Genomic DNA, 20,616 nt, shown 5'->3' with positions numbered 1-20,616 from the left:
CACCGGCCCTCCTCGGCTGGCCAGGGCCCCAAAGGATTCATGGCTCTATATTATTTTCTGATGTAAAAAATTAAATGTTTATTAAATGGGCAAAGGTCTCTGTTCAGGGTCTTAAGGGTCAAGAGAGGGAAGATGGGGCCTGACTCTTGGCCCTTGGCCTTCCTGGAAGCCAGTGGGAGCCGGTGCTATGAAAATAAAGCCCAGGTAGAGGGAGGCAGGCTCCCCAGGTCTGAATGGGAAACCAAGACCCAGCTCCCGGGAAGCAAAGGGAAGACAGGCCAGCTGCCACCTGGGGGGGGGGGGCTACAGGTCGGTGGCCGGGCCCCAGTCGTAGCCATCTTCATCAGAGGACTCCACGTCTCGAGCTCGTGTAAACTTTTTCTTCAGCGCTTCCCGCTCGTATGTCCTAGGGATCAGGAAATAGGGTGAGGCTGCAGGTGGGGAAAGTGTGAACTTACCACAAACAGGCTGGCTTTGCTAGGCGGAATGGGTGTGGGCAGAGATGAGCAAGACTGGGCATTTGGGGCTTGAGCCTTGTTAACGAACTCACACACATCCTTCAAAGCCCCAGCTCCAGTGCCCCCTCCTTCAGGAAGCCTTCCCAGTCCTGCTCCTGTGGTTGACTGCACAGGGCTTGTAGTGGGGAGCACCATGAAGGCGTAGTTTGGCTCTCGCTTTCTTGTCCACCCTCAAAACCTGAGTCCCAGGGTAAGGGTTGAAGGGCCCCAACCTGGAGTACAGGGCTCTCACCGCATGCTGTCCTGTCGCCACTGACCCTGGGGTTTGTGGCCCTCCTCCTGGAGAGGAAGAAAGGGGGTTAACACTTCCCTCCCGAAGTCTAATACATCGTGAGAAATCAACATGGCTAACCACTCCCATCCTGCCTCCCCACCTTTGCCTCGGCAATGCTACCACAGCCTTGGTTGCCGCATCCCTGATTTTTTTTTATTTATTTAGCTGGAGGGGTAGGCCAGAAGTGAAGGGGGTGAGAGGATTCACCAGAGATGTGGGGAGCAGAGCAGGTGGATCTACTGAAATACACTGCTGAGGGGAGCAGCGGGCGGGACAGGAGAGGTCTGCTGCATCATGTGGGTCTCTCCCTGGCCGGGGATCGAACTCAGGCCTCAGTGGCTGGCAACAGCTCGATAGCGCTGAGACTTTAACCCCTGTGCCACCAGGGAGGCCCTGCAGCCCTGATTTTAAATAAGAAAGCTGGGATAAGGAAGGCCTTCACGGAGCTCTCTCAGTCTGTCAGCTAAGAGGAGATTGGGTTTCCCATGTGTAAAGTCGCTCAGCGGGCTGGTGTCAGGTATTCATGCACGCGAGGCATGCAGAGCAGCCTCTGCCCAGTAAGCAGGCTGCCGCGAATAGTTGGGCAGGTCGGACACTGCACAACCCCAGGGAGCCTCATGCCAACCCAAGACATCGCAGATTTGTACATGTTTATATTCACTGAGAGAGCATCTCGGAGAAGGGGTGACTTGGTGGGAGTCACAGAAAGGCACTACAGGAACTGAAACAGCCCCACATTGAAAAAATGCTAAATAAACATTTTTAAATTCCCAGCTACCATGCTCCAGGACGTGACGCTGTGGCGTCAAGATTGGTATCACTGTATCCTAGATAAGGAAACCTGTGCACAGAGTTTAAAATAGTTGTTTTTGGTTGTTCAGTGATCCATGGTTCAGATATTCCAGTGTCTGAGCTTATCAGCGAAGTTTCTGTTTGTTGACATCCTCCCTGTCCATCCCAGGACACCCCTGCAGCCACAGGCCGCGCCCTGCTCACCTGGGCCTTCCGCTGACCCGAGGCTCTCCCGTGGTACCGGGGGCTCGGGGGCTCGTCCGCCAGCACGGGCTCTGAGGACCTGGCCAGGGCTGGCATCGAGGGCTCCTCGTCCACATCCGTGTGGGGTCCACCCTCGCCGTCTGTGTAGGCCTCGCCGTCCGTGTAGACGCCACCCTCACCGTCCGTCTCGTAGTCACTGTTGACCCGGCTGTCACAGCTCAGATCTGCGGAGCTGTCGGCCAGGCCGTGGCGAGGGAGGTCCAGGTTGTCCTCCGAGGAGTTATCCAGCTGTGCGAGGGGAGGGTCTGGCTGAATGGAGACCCCCAAGCCCCAGACCCATCCAGATCTCAGACCAAATCCCTAACACCAGTTTCAAATTAGGTAAAGACCCCGATCTTCAGTCTTAGTTGAGGCTTAACCCTTGACCCCAGGATGAGTCTGACATTGTTTGGCTCAAGGCTGACCCTCCAAATCTGAGCAGAGCCCTGAGCCTTGACTCCAGTCCCAGGAGAAGAGCCCAATCTCCAAACCAAGTCCCCCTACCCCTTCTCACCCAGGTCCCAGGTCAAGAACCTAACCACGTCAAAACTTGCCCTTAGCCCTTCCTCACTCCCGGCCAACCCTGACCCCGGTACCTGGTCCTCGGCTGTCCAAATGGGCCGCGTCTGCTGCTCACGGATTGCTTCCTTGAGCTCCTGGTACCAACTGTTGCTGGTGCCGCGCAGGGGGATGGTGGCTGTGGGGAGGAGACACCGGCACAGTCCAAGACTCAGACCAGGACCCACCCCACCCCCGCATGCCCGGGAACCCCAGCTCCCGCCGGACCTGTGAAGAGATGGTCGCTGTGCTTCTGCAGCTTCTGGGCTTGTGCATAGAGGCGGCGGGTGCTGCGGCGGGAGGCGGGCGCCAGCCACTGGCGCAGTTCCTTGAGGGCCGACCGGCTCTCGGGGACACAGAAGACCACGATGGGGTAGTACTGCACATAGTTGAGGCGCTCGATCGCGGAGGGCGTCACATCCAGGAGAGCGTGCTTGTCCTGGGCCGGCCCAAGGAGTGTTATCAGGGGAGGGAGACAGAAGGAGAAACAGACAGTGGAGACAAACACATCCAGAGAAAGAGCATCCGGGAAAGGCCCGAAGAACCAGGTGAGGGATCAGGGACAGAGATAAAGAGTCTGAGGTGAGAGGAGCCCCCCGCTCTCGCATTCACGGGCCAGCACGGCGGTAGCGCTTGGGGAGGGTCCAGGCCAGTGTCTTGAGCACTGGAGCCCCAGTTTGCATCTGCCTTTCCTAGGGCTGTGTGACCTGGGCTGGAGTGCAGCCCCCTGAGCACACGGCCCCTCCCTGCCCCCACCAGACCTGCAGCTCAAGCCCCCACCTCACAAAGCCTCTCAAAGGGGGCTCCAGCCACACTGTGGGACATGGGAAGGCTGAATACCTGGGCCTTGGTTTCCCCATCATGAAATGGGGGCCAGGGGAGCATCTGCTTACTTTCTCTGCGATCACCCGCACAGTGTCCAGTCTGATGATCTTGGAGGGGCTGTCAGTCCTCAAGATACTCTCTGTGGAGGGAAGAGGGTGGTCTTCTAGTCCCTCGAATTCATGCCTACTGTCCCCCTCCTGACACAGTGGGTCAAGAACCCACCATGGCTCCCCATTTCCCTTGGGAGAAATCCTAACATCAGTTCCAGCTGGTTTCATGCCTGACATTGCGCTCACTACCCTTCCTGAGGACAGCTGTAATCAACCCATCCAGCAGATGGGGAAACTGAGCCTCAAGAATGTAGGTTCAGGGGGCCTCCCAGGTGGCGCAGCGGTTGAGCGCTGGGTTGCGAAGCTGCCCGCGGCCTCTGTGGCGCCGGTTCGATCCCCGGCTGCTCCCCGGCCACCGGAGGAGGGTCCCGCATGGCGCGCAGACCTCTCCTGCCGCCCGCTGCTCCCCTCAGCAGTGTACTTCGTTCCCTCTGCCTGCTCTGCTCCCCGCTCTGGCTCTGGTGAATTCTCTCACCCTCCCGCACTTCTGACTGTACCCAGTGCATGTATAAACAAACAAAACAAACAAACAAACAAATAAATAAAAACATGCCTCTATTAAAAAAAAATTAAAAAAAAAAAAGTGAATTGTTTAAAAAAAAAAAAAAAAAAAGAATGTAGGTTCAGGGCCTCCCTGGTGGCGCAGCGGGTTGAGCGCAGTGCTGTGACGCTGTCCGCAGCCTCTGCAGTGAGGGTTGGATCCCTGCTGGCAGCAGAACAACCCACATGGTGCAGTAGACCTCTCCTGTCTTGCCACCTGCTCCCCTCAGCAGTGTATTTTGGTCTCTGCCTGTTCTGCTCCCCACTCTGTCTCTGTTGAATCATCTTACCCTCCTGCGCCTCTGGCCTGTACCCCAGCTCTTGTATAAAAATGAATGGATCTTTAAAAACTAAATAAATAAATAAAACAAAATAAAATAAAATAAAATATGTAAACACCACTCTTAGCTAGTGGACTATATAAAAATAGTTGGTGAATCAGATTTGGCCCAGGAGCTTCACGTGCTGACCTCTACTCCAGCTTGAAGTTGCTAATTTTTGATCTCCTCAAGGGAACTTGTGTATTTTTTTTAAAGATTTATTTTATTTATTTATGCATATAAGAACTGGGGTGTAGGCTGGAGGTGCGGGATTTGAGAGGATTCACCAAAGACAGAATAGGGAACAGATCTACTGAAATACACTGCTGAGGGGAGCAGCAGGGAGACAGGAGAGGTCTGCTGCGCTGTGTGGGTCAGCTCCCTGGCCAGGGACTGAACTCATGCCACAGTGGCTGCCGATAGCTTAATAGCACTGAGACTTTAACTCTGCACCACCAGGGAGGCCCGACCTTGTGTATTTTGTCCTATGCTGCATCTATAGCTGAATATGACGTTTTAAAGGAACAGGTGGCATTTTGGTTCAATTGACAATGGCTGATGAATTGTATTAAGGATTCTGAGGTTCTATCCAGACAAAGAACACCAAGATTAACTGAGGATGTCTGGCCTGGGGAGCATTGGAAGGAGTGATGCTGGTCCGTATACCTCACGCTTGTCATGTCTGTTCTCTTACCTCCAAACAGCATCATTAACAGCCCCATCATCAGGCAGGAATGTAGCCACAAGGTACCGACCAGACCTGGTTTCTCACCTGCAATTTCAAATTGGTCAGGCATCTCAGCAGTCAATTTCTGCATAGCAATGTCTGCCACGGGGCCCAGGATCACCACTGGTCGCTTGAAGCTGGCTGAGGGTCAGAGAAACAATGGCCATTGTTAGGATCCCATCGGTGGCAAAGACTGCTAACATCTTGCACCACCACATCTCTATTTTCTTGATGGGTATATATTCAACTAATGTTTATTTTAATATACTATTAATAATTGTATTTAGACGGGTGGCTACCCAGCTAAATAAAGACTACAACTCCCAACCTCCCTTGCAGCCAGGGATGGCCATGTGCATATGAGATGCAAGCAGAATTAAAGTGTGTGATTTTGAGTTGGATCCTTCAAGGAAAGGAGTGGACCCCCCACCTCCTCTCCCTTTCCCCCCTGGCTGGAATGTGAGTATGGGGGTGCCATCCTGGGCCACACAGTAAGGCAGAGAGACAAAAATGGAAGGAAGCCGGGGGTGGGGCATAGCAAAAAGAAAAAATGGAGGGAACCAGGCCACCGAAACTGAAGAAGCCAGATGACTCTCAACTGCAGACACTTGAAAAAGAAACCTCTTGCGCATGTAACTGTCACTTGGGGGTCTGGCAGCTGAACCTAGCTCACTCAGTGGTTGGCAAACAATGACCCACGGCCACATCCAGCATGACCTGTTTTTATTGGAATGTAGTCACATCCATTTGTCTCCTATTGAGCAGTTTCAAAAGAAACCATCTGTGCAACCATTATGGAAAACAGGAGATTCCTCAAAATATGAAGAATAGATATACCATATGATCCAGCTCCTCCCACTTCTCAGTACTGATCCAAAGAAAACAAAAGCACTAATACGAAGAGTTATCTGCACCCCCATGTCCATCACAGCATATTCACCATAGCCAAGAGCTGGAAACAACCTAGAGGCCCATGACGATAGGATTTAATGGATGAGTGGCCAAAAAAGATATGATTTATATACACAGTGGACTACTATTTAGTGCTCAAATCCTAGAACTAGAGGGCCTTATGCTTAGTGAAATAAGTCTGAGGGAGGACACTGAATGATTTCACGCACATGTTGTAGATAAAGAAACAAAACAAGTGAACAAACTAAATAAAACAAAACAAGCTTTCAGGCTGTGAGAACACAGTAATGGTTGCCAGAAGGGAACGGAGGAGAGGGAGGGGCTGGGTGGCCCAGGTAACAGGGATCAGCTGCGTGCTGACAGACGCAGCAGGAACTCTGGTGGGGACACAAGTGCTGATTTACAAGGTTCTACACCTGTATAGGGTAAATGATGATGGTCAGGCTTTTGCGCCACTGGCCTCTGTGGCTATCACCTGTGGCCTTGAATGCAGAAGGCACTTGGGACCGTGAGTGCCGGGCACGCATGCCTGATGGTGACACGTGGAGTATGGTGTGGGCATGCGTAAGTGTGCGCACCTGAGTCTGGAGGCTGGGGTTATAAGGGCAGCATCACTCAGGGACAAGAACAGCTATGGCGGAGTGGCTTCAAGAGGATGAGACCACAAGAGAATGCCAGAGAGTCCAACAAGAAAGGGTAAAGATTCCCTGTGGGCTGGGGGGCTTGGCTGGTGCCAGCCTTCTGAGGGCTGCCCCTTGCATGCTTGCACAATTGGCGTAAAAAGAGCATTAGGGCCTGAAAAAAGCCACTGAGGGCTCCAGGACTCTCCTTTATTCGTCTGCCCAAATCGATAGAGAAACTGCCCTGTGCTTGCTGGCGCTAGAACCTGCAATTGATACAATGCCAGAAACTGGAAACCATCTGGCCCAAAAAGCCTAAAACCCTTACTCTCTGGCCCTCTGCAGGAAGATTTTGAGGCGTCCCATCTAACCAATTCACCGTTTTACCTATGAGGAAATGGATATAGAGGCATCTTGGCAGAGGGGAGGGAGTAGCCAGCCTCCTCTTTTCTCCTCTCCTCCCAACCCCATCTCTCCTAAAAGCCTGAAACATTCAGATTTCCAAACTTTCTTTGGCAAGGGGTAAAAATTACATCTGTGGTCTCTTACTTTAAAATTTTTGTGTCTGGATGTTAGTGGCAGCTGAAGAGCACTCCGGTCCTGTGTGGCTCCTATTCCCAAAGCCTCCGGTTTTTTTGAAAGGCCTCTGCACCTGTTGTTAATCCCATCTCCCTGGAGGCTCTGGCACCTGCCTAATCTCTCCCTTCCTGAAACCTGGAGGAAGTTGTTTTTTTCCCCCTTGGTACTCTGGTAGGGAAAGTCTCTCCGTGCTGGTTTTGTGCACATGTAGTTTTCGTTCTTTCAGTGATCTTTAATTCCAATTTAATTTTTTTAATTAATTTTAAAAATGTATATTAACCTGTAGGTCATAGACCATTCAGTGTGCAATTCAGTAGAATTTAGTACATTCACAATGTTGTGCAACTACTACCTCTATCTAGTTCTAGAACATTCTATCACCCCAAACAGTAGTCCTATCCCCATCAGCAGTCACACATACCCCCTCCCTCAGGCCCCGACACTGTGCCTGTTCTGTGACTGTGCCTGTTCTGGACATTTCTCATCAATGGACTCACTCCACATGACCTCGTGTGTCTGGCTTCTCTCCCTGAGCTTTGTGTGTTCAGGGTCCCTCCCTGTGGTTGTGAGTGTCAGAGCTGCCCCCCTTTGCATGGCCAGTGGTGTTCTTGTGTGGGAGTGGACACACTATGTGTATCCATTTATTCACTGATGGACATCTGAACTGTTTCCATGTATTGGCTGTCATGAATAATTCTGCTATGAACATTCATGGACACCTTTTGATTTAAAGACCTGTTTATAGTGTGCATGCATGTATTTTTAGAGATAACTTTACCTCAAGCTGACAACCCAGAACAGCAGCACCCGCTAAATACATTAACAACACCCCCTCCCCGCCTCCTGGGCAGCAGCCACTGGACACATGTGGCTGTTGTGCACCTGAAATTGTGGCTCATCTAAGAGGAGACAGCTCAGTGTCACTATACCCCAGGCCTTGAAGACTTAGTACAAAAAGAAAGCGAAACATCGCAATAATTTTATATGGATTATCTACTGAAATAATACTTTGAGCATAGCATTTTAAATTAAAATTCTTTTCAACTATTTATCTTTCAAATTATACATATGTGTGCACACATTATATTCCTACTGGAAATAAGAATTAATGTTTAAGGAATGAAGTCCTTTCTGTCTCCTTCAGTGTCCTAAAATAACCCAGAGTGGGTATTTTTGGTGGAAAGAGAGAGGTAGGGATTGTGGTTCTGAAGGGTGGATGTGGGCGAATACAGTCGTGAGTCACTTAACGAGGACAAGTTCTGAGAAGTGCATTCTTAGGGGATCCCCTGGCTGTGCAAATATCAGCGTGTAATCACACAAACCGGGGTGGTATGTTCTTGATGGAAACATGGGGAATGACGCATGACTATATTCCCGTGCTGAGGTCTCCTGGACTAACCCCCTGGCCCGGACCCCACCTTCTCGCAGCACCACACGTTCATAAGGAGGGTAGTGACCCTGTCTGGTCAGGGCTGACAGGTCCTCACGGCTCCGGTGGGTGGTCTTCTTGGCTCCCCGACGAAGACCCCGCAGCCGCCAGAACTCAGCCCTAGTACTGGAGCCCACAGAGGCACCAGGTCCAGGCCCCACAGCTCGCTGGGCAGCCTCCAGACTGGCCAGCTGCTCCGCCCTGTGGGGGAGGAGATTTGTGAGCTCTGAGATCAGAACCAAAGATGTCCCTTTCCTCGTCCTGGGACCTGTGGGGCCGTCACCTCATGTGGGAGAGGATCTTTACTGGTAGGATTAAGCTAAGGACGCTAAATGGGGTAGGGTCCTTATGTATCGGGCTAATCCCCAGGGAAAGGGAAGGTCCCAGGTCCCCTGTCCCACCAAGGGAGGGTGGAGCTGAGCAGGGAGGAGAAGCTGGAGAGCACAGGGAGAGGAAGGAGGGAGATCAGGGAGACCTGGAGGAGGCCCATGGAGCAGAGACAGGTGAAGAAGTCCCGCTTGCTTCTCGGCCTGGACTTGTACCAGGGACTTGGGGGACGTGGAAGGAGACACTTGAAAGAAACAGCCTTGGGGAGGCTGACCATGGCAGCCTTTATCTTGACTTGGATTTTGCTCTTTTCCTTCCAGACTTGCCCAGCCCCTTCTGCCCCTTTCCTATGGCCCCCACCAGAAGGTGCCGTAGACTTGTGGCAAGTTTTTGGGCCTCTGCTGCCCTGCTTTGGACCAACCCGGTTTGGCTGGGCATTTACCCACCAGGGGATGGGGGACTTTGGTTGCTTAATTGGAAGCTGTTTTAACTATATTGTTTCTTATCTCTTTATAGCACACTAATTGTATTAAAGTTATTTTCTACTGAAGGTCTTACCCACTAAGCTTAAGCTTATCTTTATGCAGCGGGCTGCAGAACCTATTTAGAGCAGGCAGGTTTGGGGATCCCGGGGTGCCTCTCCACCTGGCTGCTAACACTTAAGAGGGAGGAGGAGGGTGCCAGATGGGGAGAGGCTGCGCTGCTGGCTGTGGGGATGGAGGAAGGGTCTGAGCCCCAGATGCCACCTCTGGAAGCTTGAACGGCTGGAGAGAGACCCCCTGGAGCCTTGGAGGCGCAGCCTGACTGCACCCCGACTTTAAGACTTCTGACCTTCAGAACATGAGACATAAACGTGTGTGGCTAAAGCCACTAAGTCAGCGGTAACTCACACCAGCACCAGCTGCCCGGCCCTGCGCCCTCCCCGCGTCTCCCAGGCTGGAGGGTCCCCACAGTGAAATAGCGCCCACATGGGGAAGCCGCTCAGCGAGACCCGGCTGGGGCGGGGTGCGGTCCCCACCTGCTCTGGTTGGGGATGATGCCGCGCTCCTGCTCACGAAGGTCCCGACCCATGCGCACGGCCAGCCAGTGGCCGCCGTGGGCGCGGCTCTGCCCAGGGCCGGGGTACAGCGTGTCCAGCACGTGGAAGACGTCCCCGCGGGTGAAGCCCAGGCCGGACGGGGGGCTGGGCTCCAGCTCAAAGTGCGTGCGGATGTAGAAGGAGTCGCCGACGCGGGACTGCACCATTTTCCTGAAGACTGTGGACAGGGGCGAGCTGCGTGAGTCACCCGGGCTGCTGCCCTGGTCTGGCCCCCGGGGGGACAGGCGTGGGGTCCTACCCCACCCCTGGGCCGAACACACCCCCGGCTCGGCCACTCACTGTCTTGCTTCCGCTGCGTCAGCAGCTTCACCTCCTCGCCCGGCGGCAGCCCCAGCAGGAACTGCACGGCCTCCTCCCGGGTCAGGTTCCGGAGCGGCACATCATTCACCTGCCGGGTTGGGGGGCTGGGGTGGGACAAGGCTCTGGGCAGCCCCAGATCCCTCCTCGCCCTCTGGAGGAAATCCATCCCCCACTGCTTCCAGAGCTACCAGACAGGACTCTGGAGATTGGGGGGACAGACTTTCAATAGGGATCACCCTGTGGCAACACCTGATCTTGACCTAGAGCATGGACACCGGAGCTGGTCAGCCCATGGGGGACAGAAAGGGGCTGCCCATGTCCTGACCTGGGAACAGGGTCCACGAGATCCTGTCACCCATGGACAGACTGCGGAGGAACATGATAAAACATGAGACCCTCATGGTTTCCATGAGCCACGAAGGTCATGATGCAGAAAATGAGGCTCATGACTCCGTCTTCTGATGGGGCCACGAAGTTGTGACATAGGAGGACGGTGGGACAGGACATGGTGGGGATGCTTGTATTAGATGCTTGTAGAAGGAACAAGTGGCTCGGGACAGGGACAAGACAGCACAGACAAGGCGGTTATACAAGGACCCCACAGAACTGACCTCGTGGCAGGTAGTTAAGACCCTCATGAAGGCAGAAAATGGGCAAAGCCCCAGTGCAGACACCAGGGGGTGGCAGAGAAAAGGACTGCAGGTGGCAGTGGGGCCAGGGAGTGTAAGCCAGGCTGTGGCACAGATGACACGGCCAAGACGAGGTCAACGCAGCTGACAAAAGCAAGGAAGTTGTGACACTGATAGCAACACAGAGACCTGGACAAGGTCATGATCTGGACAACAACATTGTGACATTGATATAAGGACGTGACCCAGCCAACAAGGTCATGACACTGGGAACGAGACAAAAAAGTTTGCACGTCTACGGGATCTCACCAGACCCCCGGGTGGACCTGTTGGAGGATACCCAGTATCAGACTCAGGCTGTCACCCAGAATGCCAATATGCCCACTGCCAGCAGGGCTGGCCAGCTGCTCCTGATCACCTGCAGAATCTGGTCTCCTTCCTGGATGCCCTGCCCGTCGGCTGGGCTACCCGCCTGTACCCCTGATACGAAGATGCCCACATCATTGCCCCCAGCCAGCTTCAACCCAATGTTTGTGCCCTTGGAGAAACGGACCACCCGTGAGTCGGGACTGTACCTGCAAAAGGAGGTGGAGGCAATCAGGCTAGAGTGGAGGGCATGCTGGGAGAGCCTCCCCACCCCGGCTCAGTTCCCCAAACACCCCCACATGCTGGTTCTGCTCAAGTCCCTAGTGCAGAAGAGCAAGATTATGGTGACAGGGGAGGCAGCCCAAGGACGTGGGGGTTCCCAGGAGGCAGGGTTGTTCTAGGAGACGTACCCGTGGTCCTCTATGCTCTGACCGCTGGGTACCCGGTAGATGTCATAGCTGCTTTGCCTGGAAGAGTCTGAAAGGGAACAACCAGTCTCTTCCACAAGTACACCGGCTTGGCCCAGCCACCAAACCTTTGTACCGGGTTGTCCCTGCCCTGTGCAATGCCATCACCCAGCCTTGTATACCTTCCCAAGGAGCTGTCCCTAACCTTAGAACCATGCCAACCTCTCCTGCTCCCCCTGGCACTACCTCACTGGCTAGGATCAGAAATTCAGAGGAGTGCTCAGAGTCACAGACTTCACCTCCTCTGCTCACCTGGTTCTGAGATGGTTCTGGAATCCACTGGGCTTTCCATCCGATACTGGGGCCTCTCCCTGGTGGGAAACAGATTTGGGGTGAGGTGAGGGTGGATGTTGAGGGCCGATTTTTATAAGAATTTATTTTATCTGTACTTAGCGTCATAGCCTGGCCCTGGCCCTCTGTAGCTGTATCCCTATGGGTGTATTTCTTCCCCTCTCTGAGACTCTGCATCCACTTCTGAATCCTGGGAATGGCTAAGTCAAGACCTCAATCAGGCTTGGCTCAAAAATGAGATGAGTCTGTGACAAATAGCCATGTTTACTAGTGAAACATTAGAGGATGTTGTGGCCTAAATGTTCCATCTCCCCCCCTCCCACCAAATTCATATTTTGAACTTCTAATTCCCAGTGAGATGTTATTAGGAGGTGGGGCCTGCCTTTGGGAGGTGATTAGGGTTAGAGGAGGTCATGAGGGTGACCCCCCCATGATGCCCTGATGAGAAAAGGAAGAAATGACAGAGCTCAACCCGTGCTGAGGATACAGCAAGAAAGACAGGCACCAGGGAGGCCCCTCCAGATGCTTTTAAATAAGCACGTGTTGGGAAATAAAATCATAAAGCACTTAGCAATGTTCCAGTCAGTGACAGATCACAAAGCTGGCAGTGGCCCCAATAGCTGCCAAAAAGCCTGGGTATGAAGGAGTTTATCATCTAGGTTTATGTCATTAAAAAACACAATCAGCGCCTTCCTGGTGGCACAAGGGGTTAAATCTCAGCACTATGAAGCTATCCACAGCCACTGCAGCACAAGTTCGATCCCCAGCCAGCCAGGGAGCAACCCACATGGCACAGCAGACCTCTCCTGTCTCACCCGCTGCTCCCCTCAGCAGTGTATTTCAGTAGATCCACCGGTTCTGCTCCCCACTGTCTCTGGTGAATCCTCTCACCATTGCCCCCGCACCTCTAGCCTATACCCTAGCACTTGTATGCATAAATAAAATAAATCTTTTTAAAAAAATAAAAACATGATCACCTAATGTATTTTTCAGAACATGTTCTGTTAAGTAGCACATGACTCTACATGCTCATGGCAACATTTTTCTTTTTTTTTAATTATTTTTTTAAGATTTATTTATTTATGCATACAAGAGCTGGGGTACAGGCCAGAGGTGGGGGGGGGGTGAGAGGATTCACCAGAGACAGAGCAGGGAACAGAACAGGCAGATTGACCGAAGTACACTGCTGAGAGGAGCAGCGGGTGAGTAAGGAGAGGTCTGCTGTGCCATGTGGGTAGCTCCCTGGCCAGCTGGGGATCGAGCTCATGCTGCAGTGGCTTCAGACAGCTTCATAGGTTGCGTCTTAAACCCTTGCACCACCAGGGAGGCCCTCTTTTTTTTTTAAAGATTTATTTATGCATACAACAGCGGGGGTACAAGCCAGAGGTGTGGTCATGGCGACCTTTCTCATGGCTGTCTAGTATTCCCAAGCAAGAATACATGATTATAATTGTAACAAAGAGCTCACATAGTGACCATTCACTATGGGCTAAGCACACACACGTGGGCTTTCTCCTTCTGTCATTACTAATTAACATCTTTTTTTTTTTTTTAATTTTCTAGAGGCCATGTCTTATTTATTTATTTGTTTGTTTGTTTGTTTGGTTTATACATGCACTGGGTACAGTCAGAAGCGCGGGAGGGTGAGAGAATTCACCAGAGCCAGAGCAGGGAGCAGAGCAGGCAGAAGGACCGAAGGACACTGCTGAGGGGAGCAGCGGGCGGCAGGAGAGGTCTGCGGCCATGTGGGACCCTCCTCAGGTGGCCAGGGAGCAGCTGGGGATCGAACCGGCACCGCAGTGGCCGCGGGCAGCTTCGCAACCCAGCGCTCAACCGCTGCGCCACTGGGGAGGCCCCACTAATTAACATCTTAAAGAGGCAATGAGAGAGTAAAAGTTGGGATTTTGGGGTGGGCCCTTGTCTAGTTGCCAATGGTCCCCAGTGACCCCCTGCCTCCTGGGAGTCAAGGCCTGCTGAACACACCTCTTCCTCAGTGAACCAGTTTGGTCTGTGAGACTAATACAATACAATCCTGTGTTGCCTGATGACAGACGTGTATCATTAAGTGACTCTGTAGTTGTCCAAATGTCATAGAATGTAGTGACACAAACCTAATCTGCACAGCCACCAAGGTCGACATGGTAGAGCCCATTGGGAACCCCCTATAAATGTAGCCAGTTAGGGGTTGAACTGTGTCCCCTCAAGATTCGTATGTTAAAGTCCTAACAAACGTGACAGTATTTGGAAATAGGGTCATTAGTTAAGCTGAGGTAATTAGTTAAGCTGAGGTTACCATGGAGTAGGGTGGGTATCGAATCCAGTATGACTGGTGTCCTCACAAAACAGAAAAATATGGACGCAGAGACAGACATGCAGAGGGAATACCCTGGAGATACACAGGGAGATGCCACCCATGAGCCAGAGATTGCTAGAAGTCTCCAGAAACGAGGAGAGAGGCCACAAACACAGTCTCCTGGAGCCTTCATACAGAGGGAGTGAGGCCCTGCCAACACTCTGATTCAGGACTTCTGGCCTCCAAACTGTGAGCCAATAAATATGTTCTTGGAAGTTATCCAGTTTGTGGTATGTTGTTTCAGCATCCACAAGGCACTAATACAAGCTAATTGCCGATTTTTCTTATTTATGAACATCATCATATTGAACAAGCATCACCCAATACTGTACCCATTGATGCTTATTTTGGCCCCAAGGGAAATCCCTAAAAGGGGCCTTGCTGGGTCAAAGGGCTTATGCATTCCAAGTCTTCTAGGATATGTTGTAAAATTCAGTTCCTCCTGCTTTGAGTCAATCTGTATATGATTCTCCTAGTTCCTAAGAACCCATACTGGGGACATGAAGAACTGTATGTGGAGAGAGGAAGCCTCTTCCAGGCAGACTACTAGGATTGTACCCTCCAGGCCGCCCTAGTTGGAGAAAGATATACCCATGTCCCCTTCTTGCTCTGCTATTCTGTCCTACTGGGGTACATACGTGGGGGAATCAGTTCCGCTGGAATCCCGACTCCGCTGCCCGTGCTGGGGTGGCGGTGGAACGTGGGAGGGTGGTGCCTGAGACAGTTCCGAGCCAAGCTCTGATATATCTATGGGGGGAAGGGGACATCTCATCAGCCACAGTGTCACCTTCCAGACTTCTGCATTCCATGCCTTCCCCATCCACAGAAGGAACATCAAGGCCCCTCTAAGCAAACCAGAGTCAGGCTCAGCCAGGGGTCTCCAGTCCTAACTTGCTGTGTGGCCTTGGGCAAGTTTCTGTCCCTCTCTGAGGCCTCCATGCCCAGGCTGGCTGATTCCTGCTTGGCCCTGCCCAGCCAGCGGGGACTCCCTTGCCCTCCATGCAGCACCCCCCAGGGCCCATCTCCTGGCCCCTCACCCTCCAGGATGGAGCTGTCACTGTCGCTGACAGCTGGCGGGATGTTCACCAGGAACTGCTCTCGGTCTCTGAGCACCAGCAAAGTCAGCTTCCCTTCCGACTTCTCGATCAGTCGCCGTGTGTCGCTCAGTGACATATTCTTACTGGACACCCCATTGATCTAAAAGGGAGCAGGTCGGAGGAGAGGAAGTAAGCCGACGAGAGGTGGAGACAGGGAGCTGCTGGGGAGACTGGAAGCACAGTCTGAGGAGCTACCACACCAGGACGTCTCCAGACAGAGTGACGGAGTGATGCCTGCTGTGAGAGGTGACACCCAGGGTTGCCAACCAGAGACAAGGGTGGGGTGGGAAGGGTGGAAACGCTGGGGGAGCAGTAGAAACAAGCTGACTCTCCCGACTCCTGAGAAGGGGAAATCTCTCCTGAGACACTGGGAATAAATACTAGAAATGACGTGACTAACCGGGGGGAGGAGGTGGATATTTAAAGATACTAGAAACAAACTTCAGCTCTAAGAGCCCAGCGATGGGGAGGGACGTACAGTTACAGTTCCTGGGCAGAACTTAACGTCACCCCATTCGCACCATTTTCCCAGTTCCCTCCGGAGCATCTGTTTTTCAGTAATCCTGCGAGATGGTAAATTTTTGGTCCTGCCCACACCCTAAAATATCTCATTTCTAGTGTTGGCACCAAACCACCAGAAACAGACAATTCCTCCATGTTACCAGGAGACTTTAGAAATAATCAACTGGAAGTGGTTTGGAAATTAAACACTAAGAGAATCACTGGAAACAGATTGTCAAGGGAAGATTCTAGAAAGAAACCAGTTCCTCTAAGCCTGGTCTCTGGATTATCAGCATCCAGCCACCTAAGGTGGATCCGGGAATCAGCTGAACCAGTTCACTACATGCTCTGGGACACTCGAAACAGAACAGATACTCTCAGTGGGTACTGGAAACCGACACTTGGCAGTGGGCTGGCAGCAGATGGGGGTAACCTGCACAGCATCTCCAACCTTCAGGAAACAGGTGACGGTGCAGAAGGCAGGTGCGCCAAGACTAGCTCTGCTGACCCCACCCCGCAGGAGGCCTGGACGCACCTGTAGGATGAGGTCTCCTTCCTGCAGCCCGCGGGTCTTGGCAGCCAGGCCCGAGTCGGTGATGTGCTTGATGAAGATCTGACTGCCCAGTTTGACCCCGAACTCTGTGGGGAGAAGGAAGGGAGACTAAAGCAGGGCCTACAAGCCTGGCCTCTCACCTGCCCTCAAGCCGCCTGCCCTCTGGACCCCAGGCTCCCTGGAGAGGTCAGCTCCACTCCTGGTCACACGGGGGCCGAGCTGATACTGACATGATAAGTTTTCCACATCACTGTGGGGACTTTGAGGTCATTGCACAGAGGTCAGCAGTGGCGGCCCGAGAAGAAGCGGAGCGAGGTGCCCCCTTCCAACACCCTGATCACATCACCCTAGGGGCTTCGATGTCACACCCCGCTTCCTTAATGACACCATGATCAGTTTTTGGGATGGGACTCATATTCATGACAGTGTGGAGGCAGATGTCCCAGGCCCATCTGTCACATCATGACCAGAATTCCCTGGTCCCCATGCTGCCCCGGACTCGAGGCAGGCTAAGAGGTGACAGCCCTGTTGACGTCATCACGAGAATTCAACTCATCACACGTTTAATGTCACCATGTCGGAGCTTCCAAGGTCAGTTGTAAGAAATTGCCAAAAATTCAGTGGCTTTAAAACAAACAAAATTTGTCACCTCACAGCCCTGGAGTTCAGGAATCCGACGGGGCCCCACAAGGCTAAACCCGGTGGGCCAGGCTGTTCCTCCCAGGCTCCAGGGCCCGTCTCGCGCCTGTTCCAGCTTCTAGAGGCGTCATGTCCCGGTCTTAGGCCCTTCCTCTGGCCCCACAGCCAGCTGTGCAGCCTCTTCCCGTCTCTGCCCCAGACCCTCCTCCTCCCTCCCTAAGGACCTCGTGAGGACACTGCCCACCCCAGGGATCCAGGATCCTCCCGTCTCAGGGGGCTTTATTTAATCCATCTGCAAAAATCTCTTATTTTCCACGGAAGGTAGAGTCCCAAGTCCCAGGAATTAGGAGGTGTTAATCTACCACCACATGCACCACAGGGGCCAGATGTCGGGGGGTGGGGGGGTGGGTGGGGGGCCCTTGTCCCTCTGGGGACACAAGCCCACAGCTAGCAGCGTGACCAGCAGGCGGCTCACCTTCGCTCTCTGTCCTCCGCACCAGCACAGACTTCATGGGCCTCATCTGCACGTCCTGCCGCGGCAGCCGCTTATAGCCGGACACCAGGGCCAGCCCGTTGGCCTCAGAGCCACCCCCTGGGCTCCTGCGCCCGTGGCTGCCGGCCCGGCTCCGGCGACCTGCCCGCGGCCGGCGGGATCGCTCGCCCCAGGAGCGGCCGGAGCCGCTGGACGTGTCGCCATCATAGCCCCTGCCGTGGTCAGCCTCGTCCGAGTCCTGGGAGGGACTGGCCTTGGTGGTGGGCAGCTGAATTTTCCGGGGGCGCTTCACTGTCTATTGGGGAGGCAGAGATCGTGGGGGTGGTTCAAGGGTCTACCCCATCCACTGGGTGACCCCGAAGGGAACATAATTTCCCCTGCTTATTGAAGCTGAGACTTCCATGACCCATGGGCAGCAGGAGCAGGTGGGCTCAGCAGGGAGCAGGGGTGCTGCCCCGCCGGGGGCGTCTCCCCCCAACTCACAATGTTGGCCGACTTGTTGCAGGTCTTGAGTATCTGAATGGCAACGGAGGAGGTGACAGTCTCCATGGAGACACCGTTGACCATGACGATGCGGTCCCCTGTCCTGAGGGAGGAGGCCAGGCCTCAGGGAGGGGCCTCAAGAAGAAGCCCCTCTCCCCGGCCCTCCCTAGGATCTGGCCCCACTCCCATCGCCCACCTTCAAGGTAGGCACTCCCAGGCCTACAAGCCCCGGTTCTAACTCATTGATGTCCCCAGGCTCATAAGTCATCTATCCTTCTGGGCCTCAGTTTCCCCATCTGTAAAATGGGGGGGCCAGTTGCCGAACCTGCTATCACAATAAAATGTGGTCACAGCACAGAAACTGCAATTACAATTGGCATCTCTGTACCCCCACTTTTCCCCACAGGTCCCCTCTTTCTGCTTTTTGCCCCCTCTCTCCCTGCCCATGTATCCTATTTTTTGTCTCTGAAGGGAACCGAGCCTATGACCCATCAGCCACTCGGTTCCTAGAGCCATTTTCCCAACATAACTCCCAGGAGCCTCCTGCCCCAGTGGCTATGAGCACTGGGGCTGCCTCCCAGCTGCCAAAAAGAGGTTTTCAGGACTTTTCGTCCCAGGAGTGCCCTGGGGTCACTGTGACCCTGAGAGGCCCAGAACGTCAGGAGAGTCCTGCTGCCAGCGTCAGGAGAGTCCTGCTGCCAGCGTCCTGTGTTGACAGAGCAAGAAGGTGCCAGACACCAGCCTCCCAGCGTTAGGCCACCCAGCCCCTCCTTCTGATACCCTCCCCCTGCCAGAAGCCTGGCTGTCTGCGTACTCACTGCAGCCTGCCCATGGCCGGGCCTCTGGGCACCACATCTGACACAACCACGGAGCCGCCTGACCGGTCTCGGCTGTCAGAGATGGCAATGCCAAAGCCCCAGTGGGGGTCCTAAGGGCAAGAGAGAGGATGAATCTGCATGTCCTGCCGAGAGGCCTGGGGGCCAGTGGCCGCTGCAGCACGTGCCAGGGAGAGGGTGGTCTCACCTTGCAGAGCGTGGCTGTGTGCTGTTCCCAGATGGTCATCTCCTCCATGGCCAACACCTGGCGGGGGAGACAGGAAATGTGGGCGGGAAGCCATAGTGGGTTCACCGGAGCAGTCCAGGGTCCCCATCCCTGTGTGTGTCTGTAGGTGGGAGGGCCAGTTCTGACACCCCCACTCCAGGCCATCCTGGAGGCTGTGAGCAAGTTACTACCTTTCTTGAGACCTCAGTTTTTTCATCTGCAAAATGGATTTAAGTCCACTGGGGACCATTTTGCCCTCCAGGAGACACAGGACAATGTCTAGGGACATCTGTGGTCATCTGTTCCTGGCATCTAGCAGGGGTGGGGTCAGGGGTGCTGTTCAGCACCCTACAGTGTCCAGGTCGGCCCCACCCCAGAGAATGATCCAAACCCAAATGTGAATAGTGCCAAAGCTGAGAAATCCTTGCTCAAACCATAGTGGTAGCAGAGAAGCCAAGTTCTTGGCCCTTTTCTCTGGAAGCTCTAGGTTAGTCTCAGAGCTTGGGAGGCATCTAGGCTGCCAGGTCAGGGCAGCTCACTCCACTCCAGCCACACGGCTTCTTCGCTATTCTTCCAACACACCAAGCACGGTCCTGCCCCAGGACCTTGGCACACGCTGTGTCCGTGGCTTTGGAACTTCCTTCCCCCAGGTCCCAGGTCCTGCACAGCTCACTGGTGAGGACAGATTTTTCCCTCCCATAGGGGGCCCAGGCAGACACCAATTAGTGTGAGAGGTCATCTGTCAGTCACACAGCTGCAAAATGGGAACAAGGAACAACAGAGAGCACCTCAATTTGCAAGACGGACAAAGCAATTCTAGCTGCCAATTCACTCTGCCCTGATCCCCAGTTCCTGCCCTTGCCCCATCCGTCCACCCTCCAGTGGCCGCTAGAAGGCAGCTGTGAACACCTGGATCAGATCCTGCCCCTCTCCTACCCACAGCCCTCCAGGGCTCCCCAGGGTAAAAGCCAAAATCCTCCCCACAGTTCCCACGGCCTACAGAGCCCCTTCCCACCCCGCACCCCGGGCCCCTCTCTGCCTCACCCCCTCCCTCTCGCCCCTCACTCACTGCCCCAGACACAAGGGCCCCCTCACCATTCCTCCAACACAGCAGGCGCCTGCATCAGACCTTTGCACCTGCTGCCCCTCTGCCTGGACACTCACCCCCCCTCGACCGCCACCTTACGCTCCCCTCACCTCGTTCAGGCTTTAGCTCAAATGTCACCCCTTGTTGAGGTCACCCCTGACAGCCCACCATAGACCCCTAATCTCCTCCTCCTTCACGTCAGATCAACTGCTGGATTCTCCCTCAGGTATTTTCTCTTTTCCAGACCGTGTGACCCCCTTGCCATTCCCTGGACTTAACAAATCTGTTCATTGTCCTCCCTTTCTAGAAAATCAGCTCCAGAGGGTGGAGATTTTTGCCTGTCTTGTCCAGTCTCAGTCCTAAGAGCTGACCGTCCTCAGCACTCTCCGCTGGTGCCTTCAGTGCCTTTCCCAGGGGTCTTGTCCCTACACCCCACAGCAGGA

The 20,616-nt window shown here is 53.8% G+C and overlaps 1 protein-coding gene across 3 annotated transcripts; it reads right to left on the bottom strand.

The window, feature by feature from the left end:
* Positions 1 to 303: 303 nt before the first annotated feature.
* On the bottom strand, positions 304 to 19,122 carry TJP3 (tight junction protein 3; the record flags this gene model as incomplete). 3 transcript variants are annotated; one of them, XM_084249659.1, is made up of 20 exons in its annotated part: positions 304 to 406; positions 751 to 797; positions 1,789 to 2,076; positions 2,424 to 2,524; positions 2,614 to 2,824; positions 3,279 to 3,349; positions 4,953 to 5,048; positions 8,437 to 8,648; positions 9,793 to 10,030; positions 10,153 to 10,261; positions 11,221 to 11,377; positions 11,579 to 11,645; positions 11,888 to 11,946; positions 14,918 to 15,026; positions 15,317 to 15,476; positions 16,413 to 16,516; positions 17,545 to 17,857; positions 18,046 to 18,148; positions 18,864 to 18,973; positions 19,069 to 19,122. In XM_084249659.1, 20 exons carry the CDS (start codon positions 19,114 to 19,116, stop codon positions 304 to 306), a joined length of 2,706 nt encoding a protein of 901 aa, XP_084105785.1. The 3 variants fall into 3 exon arrangements, with proteins under 3 accessions (XP_084105785.1, XP_084105783.1, XP_084105784.1); XM_084249657.1 differs by having other exon boundaries at positions 14,906 to 15,026; positions 19,069 to 19,116; XM_084249658.1 differs by having other exon boundaries at positions 11,579 to 11,635; positions 11,875 to 11,946; positions 19,069 to 19,116.
* Positions 19,123 to 20,616: the final 1,494 nt, after the last annotated feature.

Source organism: Talpa europaea (assembly GCF_964194135.1).
Source record: "Talpa europaea genome assembly, chromosome: 12".
Lineage (NCBI taxonomy): Eukaryota > Metazoa > Chordata > Mammalia > Eulipotyphla > Talpidae > Talpa > Talpa europaea.
The sequence above is the reverse complement of the archived record's forward strand: the minus strand, read 5'-3'. Positions and strand labels throughout refer to the sequence as shown.